General features: G+C 31.1%; 1 protein-coding gene across 3 annotated transcripts in view; it reads right to left on the bottom strand.

The window, feature by feature from the left end:
* Positions 1 to 1248: 1248 nt before the first annotated feature.
* The window catches only part of LNPK (lunapark, ER junction formation factor), a 61165-nt gene continuing 46550 nt past the window's right edge, over positions 1249 to 15863 (bottom strand). For 2 of the 3 annotated variants that reach the window (XM_039855997.1, XM_039855999.1), the window contains 4 exons: positions 13241 to 13346; positions 11975 to 12045; positions 11017 to 11187; positions 1249 to 3594 (listed from right to left, as the gene is read on the bottom strand). In XM_039855997.1, the coding sequence (XP_039711931.1) occupies positions 3356 to 3594; positions 11017 to 11187; positions 11975 to 12045; positions 13241 to 13346 (587 nt within the window). In that variant the 3' untranslated portion in view covers positions 1249 to 3355. Of the gene's footprint in view, positions 3595 to 9387; positions 9473 to 11016; positions 11188 to 11974; positions 12046 to 13240; positions 13347 to 15863 lie in introns of all 3 variants that reach the window. The other variant, XM_039855998.1, reaches the window with a different exon arrangement.

The following is a 15863-nucleotide window of genomic DNA, read 5'->3' on the forward strand; positions in this document are numbered from 1 at the left end:
TGATGAAGGCCTGAATTAGAAGGCAGTCCAATAGCAATTAAGACCAAGACTTCTGAGGTCATTTGCCTACATTCAAATCCCAGAATTTCCAGGTACCAAGTTGCTTACTCTCTGTACCTGTTTTTTCTTCTATCATCCAGAGATAAAAATCCTCACAAGGTTGTTGCCGAGGAACAAATAAAACACATGTTGCCTGGCACAGAGTAAGAATGAAATGTTTATTATCAGTATTAATGTAATTTTAATGGGAAAAAGAAATGAGAATATAACTGGAAGATGATCAGGAGACAGAAATTGACAGTTAAAATATAGGGAAAAAAAGAGAGAGTTGAGTAGACAGACTAGTTTCTGGCTTGAATAATGGCACTCTCTGATAAGATGAGAAACAGGTGGTTCGTAAGTTTTGATGGTATGAAGGAAAAATATATTTAATATATTGATTGGGAGAGACATTCCAGCAGGCAGGTGAATATATTGCTCTGAAGTGAAGGAAACAAATCAAAGCTGGAGATTTGAGAATCAGAGAGACAGATGGTAATTAAATCCATGGAGATTGATAAGAGCCTCTAGAGAAAGGATATATAAAGAAATGCTGACAGTAGGTAGAAGCTATGCAACAGCAACATTTAAAAGATGGGCAGGGGAAGAGAAGCCTGTGAAGGACAGAGAAAAAGGGGGGCTAGAGTAGTAAGGGGATGCTCAAAAATGTCAATACTGTGAAGTAGTGAAATAAGGACTGAGAGTTTTCACTGGATTTAGCAACAAATTATTCGTTCACAAAATAAATGTGTCAAGCATTGTGCTAGGCCCTGGAGATACAGTGGTAAATAAGACAAATAAGAGCCTTGCACACACAGACTTTATGTTGTGTAGACAGACAGTAAACTAGTGAACTAGTTGAAATAGAGATAAAGTGAAATGACAGCCCAGTTTACATAACAATTTTGGGAGAGCATCTCTCTGAGGAGGGAAGATTTAAATTGAAACTTAAAACAGGAAAGGACTTAGCATGGTCAGAGAATTGAAAGAGGCCCTTGAGGCTCCAGTAAACTGGTAAAGGAGCGATGGAGAAAGAGAAGCCAAAGCATGTTTGTAGATTATGCTGAGTGCATAGTGAGAAAAGTTTAGATGATGACCTGTTGAGTCATGTAAGTATGAGTTAAGATCACTCTAGCTAATAACACTTAGTATTTGCTTTTCTTCATTTACACTAGCCTTAATAATCAGAAATAGGACATTGTACCAATCTTTCAACCATTAACTGTTTATTATAACAATTATCAGAATAAACTTTTCTGTTTTAAAGGGTACTATACGATTACAGCATGTTACCCATTACATTTTCACTAATCCTCTTTTTAACCTTCTTCTATATTTCTTTCAAAGATATTTCTCATAATCTCTGCTTGACTCTGTCATTAAATATTATTTCTCTGAGGTATTTTCAAGCAATGTACATCAGAATTTGAACATTTTACAAGAAGATTCAGCAAGGTATGACTAAAACCTCATGGAATTCATCCAAAAAAAAAAATAGTCCATAGTGCTTTTATTCCATAGTTTTATGTTCCTATTTCCTTAATCTATATATTTATATACTTGTAAATGATAAAAGTTGATGCAAAAACATTGGCTTGATTCTGAACAGCTGAATTATGTCCATAGTATTTTTTCATTTCCTTGTCTTCGAGAGGAAGAATTTATAGCCTTTTCATGTTTCATAAGGATATCAAGAACATCCTTATGAAATATAGATCTATAACCAGCACTGTGCTAGGAACATTACATAAATTATTTTTAATCTTCCCATACCCCAAAAGGTAAGTATTATTCTTTCCATTTTACAGATAAAAAAGCAGTCTCGGAGAGATTGGGTGACTTGCACAAAACTGCACAGCCAGAATTTAAGCCCAGTTCTGTAATCACAAAAACTCTGGTCACTATACCATGATGCTTCAGACTATTAACAGATTGGGTTCCTTAAAAATACCTATCAGATACAAAACATTAAATCATAAAGATGAATTTTAAATAACAAAAAATGTTATTTTATTAAATTTTTAATAAACTGTATACAACTCAGATATATTTGCCATACACACCATTCCTATATATTCATCACTCCTTTTGGCATAACAACTTGATTTTAATTTTTTTTTTTAATAATGGAGAAGAAAAATAAAACATAACCAGACTGTATTTAAGGTCCAAGAATTACCATTCTAGTCCAATTTTTTTCCAGTTAATCTTTAATACAAATATTAAATCCAATTAACTAACAGTAACTACCTACCTATTCTCACAAAACTTATGTCTCTCAAAATTAAATTACAAATGGTTTATGGTTTTCCAGAATCAGAAAAACCTAATCTCTGATTAGAACCTCTAAATGTCATTACCTCTCTGAATTTGAAAGATAACAAGTCTCAATAAAAGTATCATAATTTGCTCTCAGCAGTACCTATAGATTTATTGTACTGTAAGCTCTTCTTCCTAAGATTTGTCAGGTAGCCAAGTCATAAGATTCTGTCTGAAAAAGTCTACATACTTAACAAAAAGAAACTGCTGCCAGATCATCTTTATTTTCCTTAACAAAATACACACAAGAGCACAAAAATTCACTTATAATATCATCATTATTTTACAAGTATAAATAATGCTCAGAATTCAAGTACAGTCAAGTACAGAAATATTTCCTATATGTTAATATGTAAACATAAGCTAATTATATACATCATGTGCTTTTGGCCCAGCTGCAAAATAAGAGACATAAAAAACAAACACTGCACTTGACTGTTCAATTGCATTCTTAAACTGAGAATTCGTACCAATGCCTATATAGTTACAGTTAAAAACTTTCATACTGCTTAATATAAATGCCTAAATAGACATTTTACCCCTGGCAAATATCCTAAGAGTAAAAATTCTATCCATTTTTAATGATGATGATGTATTAAAATCTTAATTGAGTTTCATTCCTTAAAACAAACACTATTAGAACTTATCCTTAACCAAAGTTCTTCCTATGTCAAAATGGATATTATTTATAGGTCACATATATATAAGAAAACAAGAGTGCTATGTTTGTTTACTTTTAGAATGGAAAATAAATTTCTAAAAACTGTCTAAACAGTGTGAATCTTTGTACATCCAAAAGGATCTTACTTTACTGATATCACTTGCTTTTAGTTTTAATATCCAGTATATATAACTTTGACATACTGAAATAGCTAGGCAATCTGAATTCAAGTGATATCAAGCATATCCTTAGAGGAAAAAAAAAGCACCACCTAAAAGAAATAACTGACATAAACAAGACTACAAATATCCAGTTGAAGGTGCGTGGAAGCATTTACTACATTGCCATCAAAGATTCTCCACTTAGTTCAGGATTAGGAGTAGAATCAGCTCTAGGAACTGTTGATTTGGCTTCATTCTTTGAAGTTTCCTCCTCATTATCGATTTCTTCTTTCTTCTCCAGTTCTTCCATACCAGATGCTTTTTCAATCACTTGGTTTGTCTGCTCTGTATCTGATATGTTGTCCTCTGTCTGCTCTGTACTGTTATCAAGACTATCTTGTTCTTCTAAAGACTCTGAAAAAATAAAGAGTCAAGACTTTAAGAATACCCAAATGGTAAAATTGTTAAATAAGCAGAAGATAAGCACACATGTACAACCTTATATTATCCTTAAAATCTTTTAAAGTATGTACTTAAATCCCTATAGCATACCTATATAATTGATATGAATAAAGGGAAAAAAAACAATTTGAGGAAAACAACTCATAAACATACTTTTATCTAAAGCCTCATATTTTCATAAAATTTAGGAACTTTCATAATATTTAGGAATTTTCCTAAAGATGTAATTGAATGCTGAATGTCCAAATAATGTCGAACAAAGCCTCAATAGAATTATGTGCTGTAAAACAACAGCTCGGAAAACAAAATAAATGTATTAACACTCAGAATATGTTTCCTGAGAAAATGCCTCCTTGTGCCCAGGCAACCCTGTGAGCCAAGTGTAAATATGCACCTTTGCCTGTGTACACACGTACACATGTGGGTAAGCACTGCTATTTCCCACACTGATTTACATCTCCACTATCCAAACACTGAGAGGTCTGGATCTACCTTTCCCAAAGGCATGACTGGTCTCCCCTCATCCTTCTGCAAGATGAATCTCCTCAGGATTCAAACCCCTAGGTCAGAATATGCTACATACCACAAATGCTAGGGAGAGAAAGGGAAGGGTCTTTTGTCCCTGTCTCTGTTATGGAAACTAAGTAAAGGTCTTGGTCCCTACCAAAAAATGTACTCCCTTTAAACTCTCTTTTAAGTTTCATTAAATTCAAATTCCTTAATAATAATTTAATAATAATTAACAATTTTAATAATTGTTAACAATAAAATTAACGATTAATAATAATTAACAATTTTATTAAAGTTCTTATAATTCTTTAAAGTTTAAAAAATGGGATGGGGGTAATGACAGGAGCAGAAAGCTTTGGAGCCCCCAATTTCCAGGTCAAAGATAAAAATCTAGCTTTGAGATACTCCTTTTTGTTTTGTTTTTATTATAAATAGCAACTAATATCCTTACTAAAAGAAATATGGTTAAACCACTAATAAGCTAAACAAATACACAGATTTTCCTACCCTCAAAGAAGACCCCGCATTGATATACTACAAATGTTATCGATTCCAAAAATCTGGATGTCCATGAATGGATAAGAAGAGGTGGTACATATATAGAATGGAATATTACACAGCTATTAAAAGGAATGACATCTTTCCATTATATGTGGAATCTAAAGAACAAAATAAACAAACAAAACAGAAACAAACACATAGATATAGAGAACATTTTGTTGGTTGCCAGATGGGAAGGGGCTTGGGGGTGATAGGTGAAAAAGGGGGAAGGGTTTAAGAAGTACAAATTAGTAGTTACAAAATAGTCATGGGAATGTAAAGTATAGCATAGGAAATATAGTCAATATTGTAATAACTTTATATGGTGTCAGATAGGTACTAGATTTATCAAGGTGCTCATTTCATAAGTTATATAAATGTCTAATCACTATATTGTACACCTGCAACTAAAATAATATTGTATGTCAACTATAATTGAAAAATAAAAAAATCATTTTTAAAAAAATCTCGAGGAAGAACCAATCTACATTAGTAAAAAGTTCTAGTTTAGTTCCATGTATAGTAGAGGCCAGAGTTTTGCTGAATAAATTTAATTAATAGTTTTGCAAATAAATTATGTACTATGTATGTACACATGCTAAGGCAGAGGTCTTACCAATTTGTGGTTTTACCAATCAGTTTTAATAAATACAAATTATCTATATCTCACTTTTAAAATATTTTAAAAGAATTATTTCTTTAAACAGATATCTTGGACTCTAGTTTACAAAATTAATTACAACCTCTTTCCCTCTTTTTATATACTGAATAAAAAAGGCTAAAATTCCACAGTCAGGGACATTCAAGTTAATGAGGTTTCACTGTATAAAAATTCCACATGATCACAAAAAAATAGTGAAGAATGGTTCTCAAATCATATTTGTGCCAAATGTCACAAAAATGCTATTTTTATCTTAAAAGGAATGGCATTACTGCACCACTGCGAATCTTACAAAAATCCAAGGTAAAAAGCAAGGTCATTTGAATTTTGTTATTTGAATATTCCAGTGCACAAAGGGAAAGCAAGAAATGCAAATGAAATGCTATGAACCTGTACAGACCATTTCTGCTACGTGGGCAATCAAGTTCTTCGGTAGAAAACTTTAAGTCACCAACCATTTGTAATTCTACCCTCACAGAATTTATCCAGGGTACAATTTTAAGTCATGGTTTTCCACAAGTCTCTGGCCAAAGAGCAATACTTACTTGCCAAGAACTTTAAAATTTGTTACAATTTAGTAAGCCTTCTGGTAAAGCCACACGAAATGAAAAAACAAAAAGCTCAGAATCCAAGATGCAACTCACCAATAAATGGGTTTAAATGAACATAGGCCCACACAGTTTATCATATTTTGTCTGACAGACTCAGACTGTCTCAGTACTCAACAGGAGAGGTATTAAAGTTCATGGTTTATCGTGTTAAAGCTTTGTGATGTAACTATTTTCAGAAACATCACTAGTCAAATCCAATTTAGTTTTTAAATTCTGGGCTCTTAAAAAAGCAGTTAATACAAAGAGGAGAGCTACAATACTTAAAATTTTTAAATGCCTATAAAGGTGAATGCTAAGAAATACCTAATGTGCTGTCATAATTAGAAAACAACATTATACACAAAGTTTGATCATCAATACTACATTGTATTTTGGAGAATATATGAAAGACTAAAAATAGGTGAAATGATGGGTAGTACTTGAAAACAATCAAAAAGCCTATTAATGAGTACTTTTCTTCCCCCAGGTTAATCTACAGAAAGGTAATTTTAATAGCAGTAACACCACAAAAAACTGGCATGTATCATGATGTCTATAATACAGACATCAGCTAGTCTAAATGTTTGGATGCCAATGCTATTTTGTGAGAAATTATCCAAACAAGATTTAAGTGGTGTGCAAGACTAACAAAGAATTACTTATCAGTTTAATAACCAAACCACAGGGCTTTATAATAAGGATCATTGAATGTATCTTATAAGTACTTAAACTTTATTTCTTTGGGATAATATCATTTGCTTATTCTAATAAAAAGTAATTTTTTTTCTTTGAAGTTCTAGTTTAAAATAACTTGGTAGTATAAAATACATTACAGAAAATGTCAACATTTGAGCATAAAATACTAAAAGAGAAACTAGCCTTTGTGTTCACACTAATTTAGACTAAAATTGAAACAAAGCTATCTGAATGACCTAATTCCATCTATAAGAAAAATTTTTAAATCAACTTTGGCATCTGTAATGCCAATAAAACAAAATATCACAATGTGATTAAACAAAAATGACCCATGGAATTTCTTCCTTTCACCATTCCTGCCCCCTGTCCCACTCCCATCCCAGTATTCTTGAGAAGTTTTTTCTACCAAATTTTAACAACTGGCGTCTAGTTGTTTGAGAAAAGCCTCACTCACCTAGACAATTCAAACTCATAAAACTGAGTTTAATTGTATAGCAAATACCACTGCCCCACCTATAAACCACACACATGGAAAAAACATGTAAGAATATCAACTTACCTTTAAGTTTTTAGTCGAGCTCTTGAAAGAATAATTTACTAAGAAAATTAAAGAACAGTCTAACAAAACAAATTCACATATTTCTGTATCACAGAAAAATATATGATGCTATTTAGATTATGCCTCGTATTGTGGTGAATTCATTTAGATTCTTACTTTTTATTCCTTTTTAAATAACAAAAAAAAATGTTTTTTGCCTTGCAAACACATCAGTATCCCCTATACATGTAAACTATAAAACCTACCCAAAGGAAATTTGTTAAATTAAAATGTAAAATTTGTCTTTGAACTCACAGGTTATAAACAAAGCAGTTTTTACAAGATTTTTCTGCCTTAAGGAAAATGGCTAACATTTTAAAGAACAAAGACATGAACTTCATCCCAAAACTCAACCCAATGAAATGACTCAATGAATAAAATTCAATTAAATAATAACCACCAATGAGGAAATAGCTTATATTCAATAGACAAAATACTGTTTATTTACTATTGGTGAAGAAATCTATTAGATGAGCAAGAATGTCATTACTAAGCAATGATATAAAACTATTAGGTGAAGGTGTTGTAGAAAAAGGAATTGCAATGCCAAAAGATCTCTAAGTCTAAAACAAACATGCAAAAACATACTAAGTTAAGTTTACATCTTGAGTAGAATGTACATAATTAAACATAAATAATGGTATAAATTTTTACATCTGCTAAATACACAGAATTCAACAAAATTATATCATCAAATAGTTCAACATCCTAGAGCATCATAACAATACTAAAAGTAGAATTTTCCCTATTCAACATAACCTTATAGCAATAGTATATTGCTTAAAAGAAAAACAGAAATTAGATTACCAAGATAAATTTCACCTTATATAAATTTTACTTGCTATTGTGGATAGTATTAATTGGATGCTATGAGTTTTATTATTAGCAAATTATTTCCAGTTGAACAAAAGTTATTTTCTACTAAAAAAGTACATAAGATCTAAATACAAGAGAGCAATGAAAACAATTAATATTTTTCAAACATGCTAGCCTAAAATCACTGTACCAGCAATACTAACAATATAGAAACCTCATACTCTTACCATATTTAATTTAAAAAATGCTGAAATATTTTTAAAAATTAAAACTGATAAACCACTTTAATGTGGCTTAACAGAGATAAAAGTATTACTCTATTACTCATTTAACCATAAAAGAAACAGAGAAAACTAAAAGCAGTACTTTGGCATACCATCTCTAGTATACTCTTAGATGAAAAAAAGACCTAATTTCTTGTGTTTCTCTAATACTCTATTACCAAAGCATCTGGATACAGTTCTAGAAAAAATTCTAGGAATTCAAATGAGCAATTTATGGGAGAAATTTCTTCTAGGTCTCTTTCTTTAACAAAAACTTTCCGAGATTTCGTGTTTTTCTAAAAAGTGGTCTAAAATTTTCAAAAGTCTTGTGTTTCATCCTACATGCAAAATCTTCCAGTAGTAAAATCAAGACAAAACCTATTTTCAGTCTCACATCACAGAGTAGAAAAAAAAAGGTTTTTTCCATTAATTCTAGATTATTCATATAAATGGTTTTAGATCATTGATCATAAATCATTGAAAGAAAAATTCAGATGGGAGAAAGTTACCTTTCCATTCCATCTGTAAATTCAATAACCTAATTACTGAAGTTTTTGCTGCTATCAAAGAGCTATTTCAATATTTTAAAAAATATAAAAATTTATAGCAGAGTTTTTTTTTATTCTTCAAGTTTCTTACAACAAGAATGTAGAAATCAGAAATCTAAGCTTTCAATTACACTGGCCGTCAGCATCAAAGTAGATGATTAAGATGATATGATCTTACTTAATAGTTCAATCTAATCATAAAGATATGTCATTGGTATTCAAAACAAACACAGCTTCATCTGTTCATCAGAAACACTTCCAGTCATTTACTAAAGGACTCCAACTTGGAATTGACAACTGTATATCATAGTGTTGAGATAGGAATCTTGGAGAAAAGTTTCAGTCTTCTAGAGAGCCAAGGAAGTAAAAAGTACTCAAAACCATTTTGATGAATCCAAAGAGAAGTATGATGAAGTTACTACTCTAAAGACTATCTTAACCAAATGGAACTGTTGCTTCAGTTTCTAACACTACGAAGTTATCAGACTCTGTCTCCAGTTTTGTCTTCACCTATTAATATTACCTTATTAGGGCTGAGTTTGAGAGCCAGTTAATACTTCATTCCAGGAATTCGGACAGAAAATGAGACATCTGGGGTTTTGCTTCTCCTAGATTATATGAGAAGGAAAGTATAGCTGGATGTTGTTTGCTAACTATCCATCTTGACCTTAGCAGAAGGTATAAAGCATTGGACTCGTTATTGAGATTTTTATTTTGTTGGCTGTTTTTACTTTTTTTTTTTGTCCCAACTTATTGGCTTTCGAATAGTCACTTTAGCTTTCATAAGCAAGGTTACTCATGGAAAGGACTTCGATTTTTCCTCTAGCATCTTCGGTATGAAATTCTTTCATTTTCAGTTCCAAGAAGCTGCAATAGCAAGGCAGGTGATTTGCATGTGACAACATGCAGCTCAGAGCACGACTTAGGCAAAAGAAAAATACTGACATGTGTTTGGAGTCAATGTTGTAGACTTGAAGACAAATGCATTGATTCAGTATTGGAAGTACACAGGCCTCTTGATATGGCTATCTGTATTCAAATTCATTTTGGTATTTGTTAGTAAGCCAAAAGCCAAGCCCAAGTCAATACACATATTATAGGTTCACTCTTCAAAGTTAAAAAAAAAAAAAAAGACACCATACTCAAATATTCATACTTTTGAAACTTTTGATATCTGAAACTTCAATGCTTCTTATTATTCTTGGTTAAAGCAATTTTTCCCTACTAAATACTTTTATAAAGAAAAAATCAAATATATGTAAATGATAATTCCTAGAAATTAAAAGGATGAATACTGACTGCTAAATAAATGATGTGAACTAAACTTCCAATATGAATTTTTTTCTATACCAGATATAGCACCAAAATATCATGACCTGTGTCATAATTTTGGTAATCTTCACAATTCAGAGCTGTTTAACTAACAGCTCTTCACCTAATATCAAGCAAGAAATCGTTGGCAATTAATAATTAGATCTTCCAACTCATCCCTTCCATTTTTTCACGAAAATTCCTCAAGAATTCCTAATACAGAATTGAAAGATGAGGTCTAAAATACAATGAATTCTGATAAACTCTGTTTCTCTAAAATAAGGTTGTTTACATCAAGGCATGCATCAGCAATGGACCAAGATAAATTGGTCCAAAGGAACACCAGTCCTATCAATACGGTCATCTAAAGAATGCAAGGATGACTTTGCAATACCAAAGTTTCCTGCTTTCTGATAACTTCTACCAATCTAAGTAGTAAGCACAAACCTATTTTACCAATATTAATTACAAATCTTATAAGAATTTTACCCTTAAAAGTAATTTCATAACACTCATAATCTGCTTCATTTAAATAAACTTAAAAAATGATTCCATAAAAACATTACTAGTCAAATCTCCCAATGGTTATTATAAAAGGTCATGCCATAAAAAATGTTGATCTAGCTGTTGTTAGATGCTGCTTAACATGATATAACCTGCATTTTAAAACTGAAACACATCATACCAATTACACAAGAGGCTATAGTATAAGAGCACTAGTTGATATGAGCATGCTGCAAAATCTGATAAATTACCCATTCTTATCTAAAAGCATTATGCTTTTATTGTTAAGTAGCAAACATTATTAAGAAAGAAAACTTTTTAATTAACATATTCATACCTTCACTCATCTGGTTCTCTGATGAAATCACACTTCCTGAGGGCAAGGGACCAACTGAACTTAAGCCTTCCACAGCTTGTCTCTTCTCAAAACTAAACTCTAGAAGTCTTGGAGCCTGGGGTCTGGTTTTTCTTGCAGGATTCAAGAAAAAACAGTAGGCACATCGAAAAGCTGCAGAGAATTTTTTAAAAATAAACAAACCATTAACCAAAGAAAACTCAAAGACTAATCAGATAACTCTCAAGATTACTTTTGCAAATAGTCACAGAACCCTTCAAAAGTTATTTAACCCTTGTGAAATTACATATAGTTTTAGTAAAATTATGGCAAGTGTTCTAATCAGGCTAAATTTTAAAGCATACTTTCTAATTATTATTAGAATATTAATTTTAAAGCGGAAAAGATAAGCTGCATAGCACATTAACTAATGGCAAAACAATATTACTAATGACCTAAATATATTACATAAATTACATTTTAGTCACCAAAATCATTAGATATTTTTAAATCCAGAACCTCCTTCATTTTTCCCAAGAAAATGTAGTATGCCCCTATTTGAGAAGCACAATTAATTTAGTACAATATTTTTTAACAGTGGCTACACATGAAAATCATCTGAGGAGCTTCAAAACAATGCTGCTGCCTGAACCTTCGCCCCAGATCAATTAAAGCAGACTCTCTGCCGATGGGCCCTGGACATCACAATTTTCAAAAGTTCTTCTGGTTATTCTGATGCACAGTGAAGTCTAAGAACAGTTGGCCTAGAGTCTGGACAATGTCTGAGGAAAAAATCTGAGTTGTCTTTCCTGCTTTGCTCTGTGTTCTAAAATATAGACAGTATGCCTGAATAATATATACACAGACAGTACCTAAAATAAAATGGCATTACATGGGAATCAGCATAGAATGAAATATTTGAGAATAAAATATTTAAATCTAACTGCCCAATAATTCTTACCAATGTATTCAAATTCTTCTTTCAAAGCCATGCCATTATGAGAAAAACACTGCTGACATATAAGAGCATACCTACACCAAAAATAAACAGACTAGTTACAAATACAAACAAAACCCATGGGAGAGGCTACTTTAGCTACCACATCTAATTTATATTTTAACATAGCTAAATACATCATAATAGATTAGATGTTACTTAGTAAACAACAAACAATATTCTTTAAACAGCCAAAATTTCAACCATTTTAAAATATATTTATACATCAAATTAAAAATAAACCAAGAAACAGCCAAATGAATATATCCTTACTAAGTTAGCAGAAACATATCTGGTAACGGAACACTTAAATTTCAGTGCTTCCTAAAGTATATTCCTGGGGATGATAGACCCCAAATTTGTAGTCAGATAAGATTGAAAAAGATGGAACCTCTTAGAGAGTCACAATAAGAAGTCTTGTAGTAAAGAAATAAATTTAATTTTGTTTAGTTCAGTCCAAAGATTAATTTCTGTACATCGTAATTCCTGTATTTATCCCAGTTATACTTACACATCTTCCTCATTTTCTATTTATGTACTCTGTTCTCTGTGTATGTACTTAACAAATACTTGGCCCTATAAAACAATATTCTGTTTTGAATAACATACAATTTATTATATTAACTTTAAATTCTAGCCCCTTTACTAAAATGATAATATTAACCAATAACCTTGTCAAATATCTACTCTATTGTCCTAAGAAATTTTTTAAAGTCTATATTATCATATACTATGACAACTGCTCTACTCGTATCATACCTATCTTCCTAGAATTATTATAAGGATCAAATAAAATATAATTGGAAAAGCAGTTTTAGAACTGTAAGTGCCAAATGTAAATTGTCCTCACTGTTATTAAAATTATCACCATTTCTTAAAATCTACCAAGTTTTCACTATTTGTGTGTTCCTCAAGTTTAAGTTTCAGTGAAATGAATCAATTTCTCTCAAAATAGCATTAGAGTAGGGTTATAATATAGTAGAGTTACAATATTTTTTGTTACATATATTTTTTTCCTACATTTTATTTAGATAATTTATCCAAACTCCTACTGAAAAACAACTGAATATGTACTCTTTTGCAAGGCTGTAAAATACTCCATTATGTTCTAAAATAAAGAAACAGGAGCCACAAAACTAGAACATCTAGTGTGTATGCCCACAACACACACACCATGACCAATAAATTTTTTCTTCATTTTCATTTATCTACCACTATAGAAAACATTACCTGTTTTGTGGACCATCACCAACTAAATATTCGACAATTCTATCCAGAGCACCTCGTTCTCGGGGGAGAATGGGTCTTGCTAAAGGTGGACCCGGAGGATGAAGACCTAGTAAATAAATAGATATAAAATATGTATGTATAAAATTCATTTAAATTTTAATTCAGTACCAAAAACTACCTACGCTTGTCAGAACTTTTAAAAGATTTTAACAAATATAATATTCTTATAAATCTCTGTAAAGCATTCAAATTTTCCTTAAAAATACTGCACTACAAAAAATATGTTTAAATATGTTTAAATTTCATTTCTTAATAGATTATACCAACATAATCTATGAAGAATTGAACTGTGTTGGGTTCTGTTCAAACTAATTTTTAAAATGCCCAGAATCTTAAAAGCTTATATAATAATAAATTAGGAACTTCCACTTTGAATCATAATAGAGTCACAGGGATCATATTTACAGTCACAGGGATCATATTTACCTTCCCACCTAAAACAACTAAAATGTGCAAAACATATGATGCAACAATTTTAAAGAAATGGGATATCAGGCAATTTAGGATAAAGATCCCTAACAAACAAAAAAGCAAATAAGATGAGACCTACAATTGCCCCAGTCTGTTGCCTAGAGTGTGTTTCCAGGAAGCAATTCAGGGAGGGTAAACCCAGATAAAGTGAATCAGCCTCTCTGAGATGAAGAAATAAAAGCTGCAACTCTAGGGGAGCCAAAGCAGCTTGAGTTCACAGGAAAGAGTAGGAGAGAATGAACAGAGCAAGAATATCAAAAATCTGCAGAGGATTCCCAAGACTATTTAGCAGAGCACTGACTGATGCGTGCATGTGAGGAGACTACATGAGGACAGAGAAAGAACTACCCCCAAAATATTAAAGGTAAAGTGCACACACATGGGGCTAGAAATGTTGCATGTTTGCACCAGCCAGAGTAGAAAACTTCATAACTCCCACTCATTGGGTTAAGTATTCACAGGAGTTCTGTCTAAGAATATAAATATATCCAGCATCCAACAAGGTAAAACTCAAGTCTGGCATCAGATCAAAAATTATTAAACATCCAAATAAGCAGGAAAATATAACCCATAATGAGAAAAATCAAACCTAAGTGACCCAGAAATGACAGAGATAATAGAATTAGTAGACAAATATATGAAAACACTATGACTATATTCCATATGCTTGAGAATCTAGAGGAAAGATTCAATGTTAAGCAGAGACATGGAAAAAATTTAAAAGACCCAGCTGAACAAATGAAAACTATAATGTCTACAATGAAAAATTCATAGATGGGATGAATAGCAAGCAGTTTGGACATTACAGAAAAAAAAATAGTAAACTTAAATAAAAGAAACCATATAAAATGAAACACAGAGAAAAGACTAAAAATATTTTTAAATAAAAAAATCATCAGCAAGCTGTGGAACCTCAAGCAGTCTAATATGCTTTGAATTGGAGTCCAGAAGAAGAGAAAGAAAAAAAATATTTGATGAAATAATGCACAAAAAATTTTCCAAATTTGATGAAAGCTATAAACCCACAGATCCAAAAATATCAAAAAACCTTAAGCCCAAGAAACATAATTTTGTAACAAGACATTACATGTTCAAATTGCTTAAAAAGAGTGATAGAGAAAAATCTTAAAAACAATCAGAAAGATATATTATGTACAGAGAAAGAGATAAGAATGACAGCAGATTTCTCATCAGAAAATAAGCAAGCCAGAAGACAATGTACAATATGTTTGAAGTTCTTCTGAAAGAAAAACTAGAATTAGAATTCCATATTAGTGAAAACACCTTTTAAAAATAAAGGCAAAATTGAAGACGTTTCCAGACACAGAATAAATGAAAAGAATTTATCACTAGCAGAATTGCACTACAAGAAATGTTGAAAGAAGTCCTTCAAGCAGATTTCATTAAAATATCTTAAACTCCTTACACACTTAATAACTTTTAAAATCATACATCTTCATATTTACGCTATTAAGAATAATAGTAATTAATACAAACATCAAGAGCAATCATTATAGGAATACTGGTCATTTTTACACAGCTTGGCAAATTATCAAGTACCTGCTGGTTATTAATTTTCAAACATATGGGAGCCCTGTGGTAATACATATTAAATTGATTCTCTTCCATGAATATGGCATAATGAAAAAATGAATTATTAATCTTCTCTATAAGAAATCACTTAACTCATTCATAATTTTGGCAATATGTAACTTAAATACTAACAGGTTTTTACACAGAAACTAATTTAAAACTTTAGTAAAATATGTTATATTTACATGATCACAAAATTTAGACCATTATTCCTTCTATAACCTTATTCTTACATGTCCAATAGTTTTTATTACTTTATATAAGTTGCTAAACTTTTATTTCTTTAAAACTAGTTAAACATACAAATGTATATAATACATGCATTCCCACTAAAAAAATTTATTTCATTACTTTACAGATAATCACGGGTATCTCAAATCAGTCAGATAATAACTGAAAGACAAATAATGTTTAATCAATTTAATTTTTCTCAATTTCACAACATATATGGCTACCTTAAAGGACAGCATTACACATTACATATCAAATTTTAAAGTAT

This window comes from Pteropus medius, unplaced genomic scaffold, assembly GCF_902729225.1.
Source record: "Pteropus medius unplaced genomic scaffold, Ma_sr-lr_union100, whole genome shotgun sequence".
Classification (NCBI taxonomy): Eukaryota; Metazoa; Chordata; class Mammalia; order Chiroptera; family Pteropodidae; genus Pteropus; species Pteropus medius.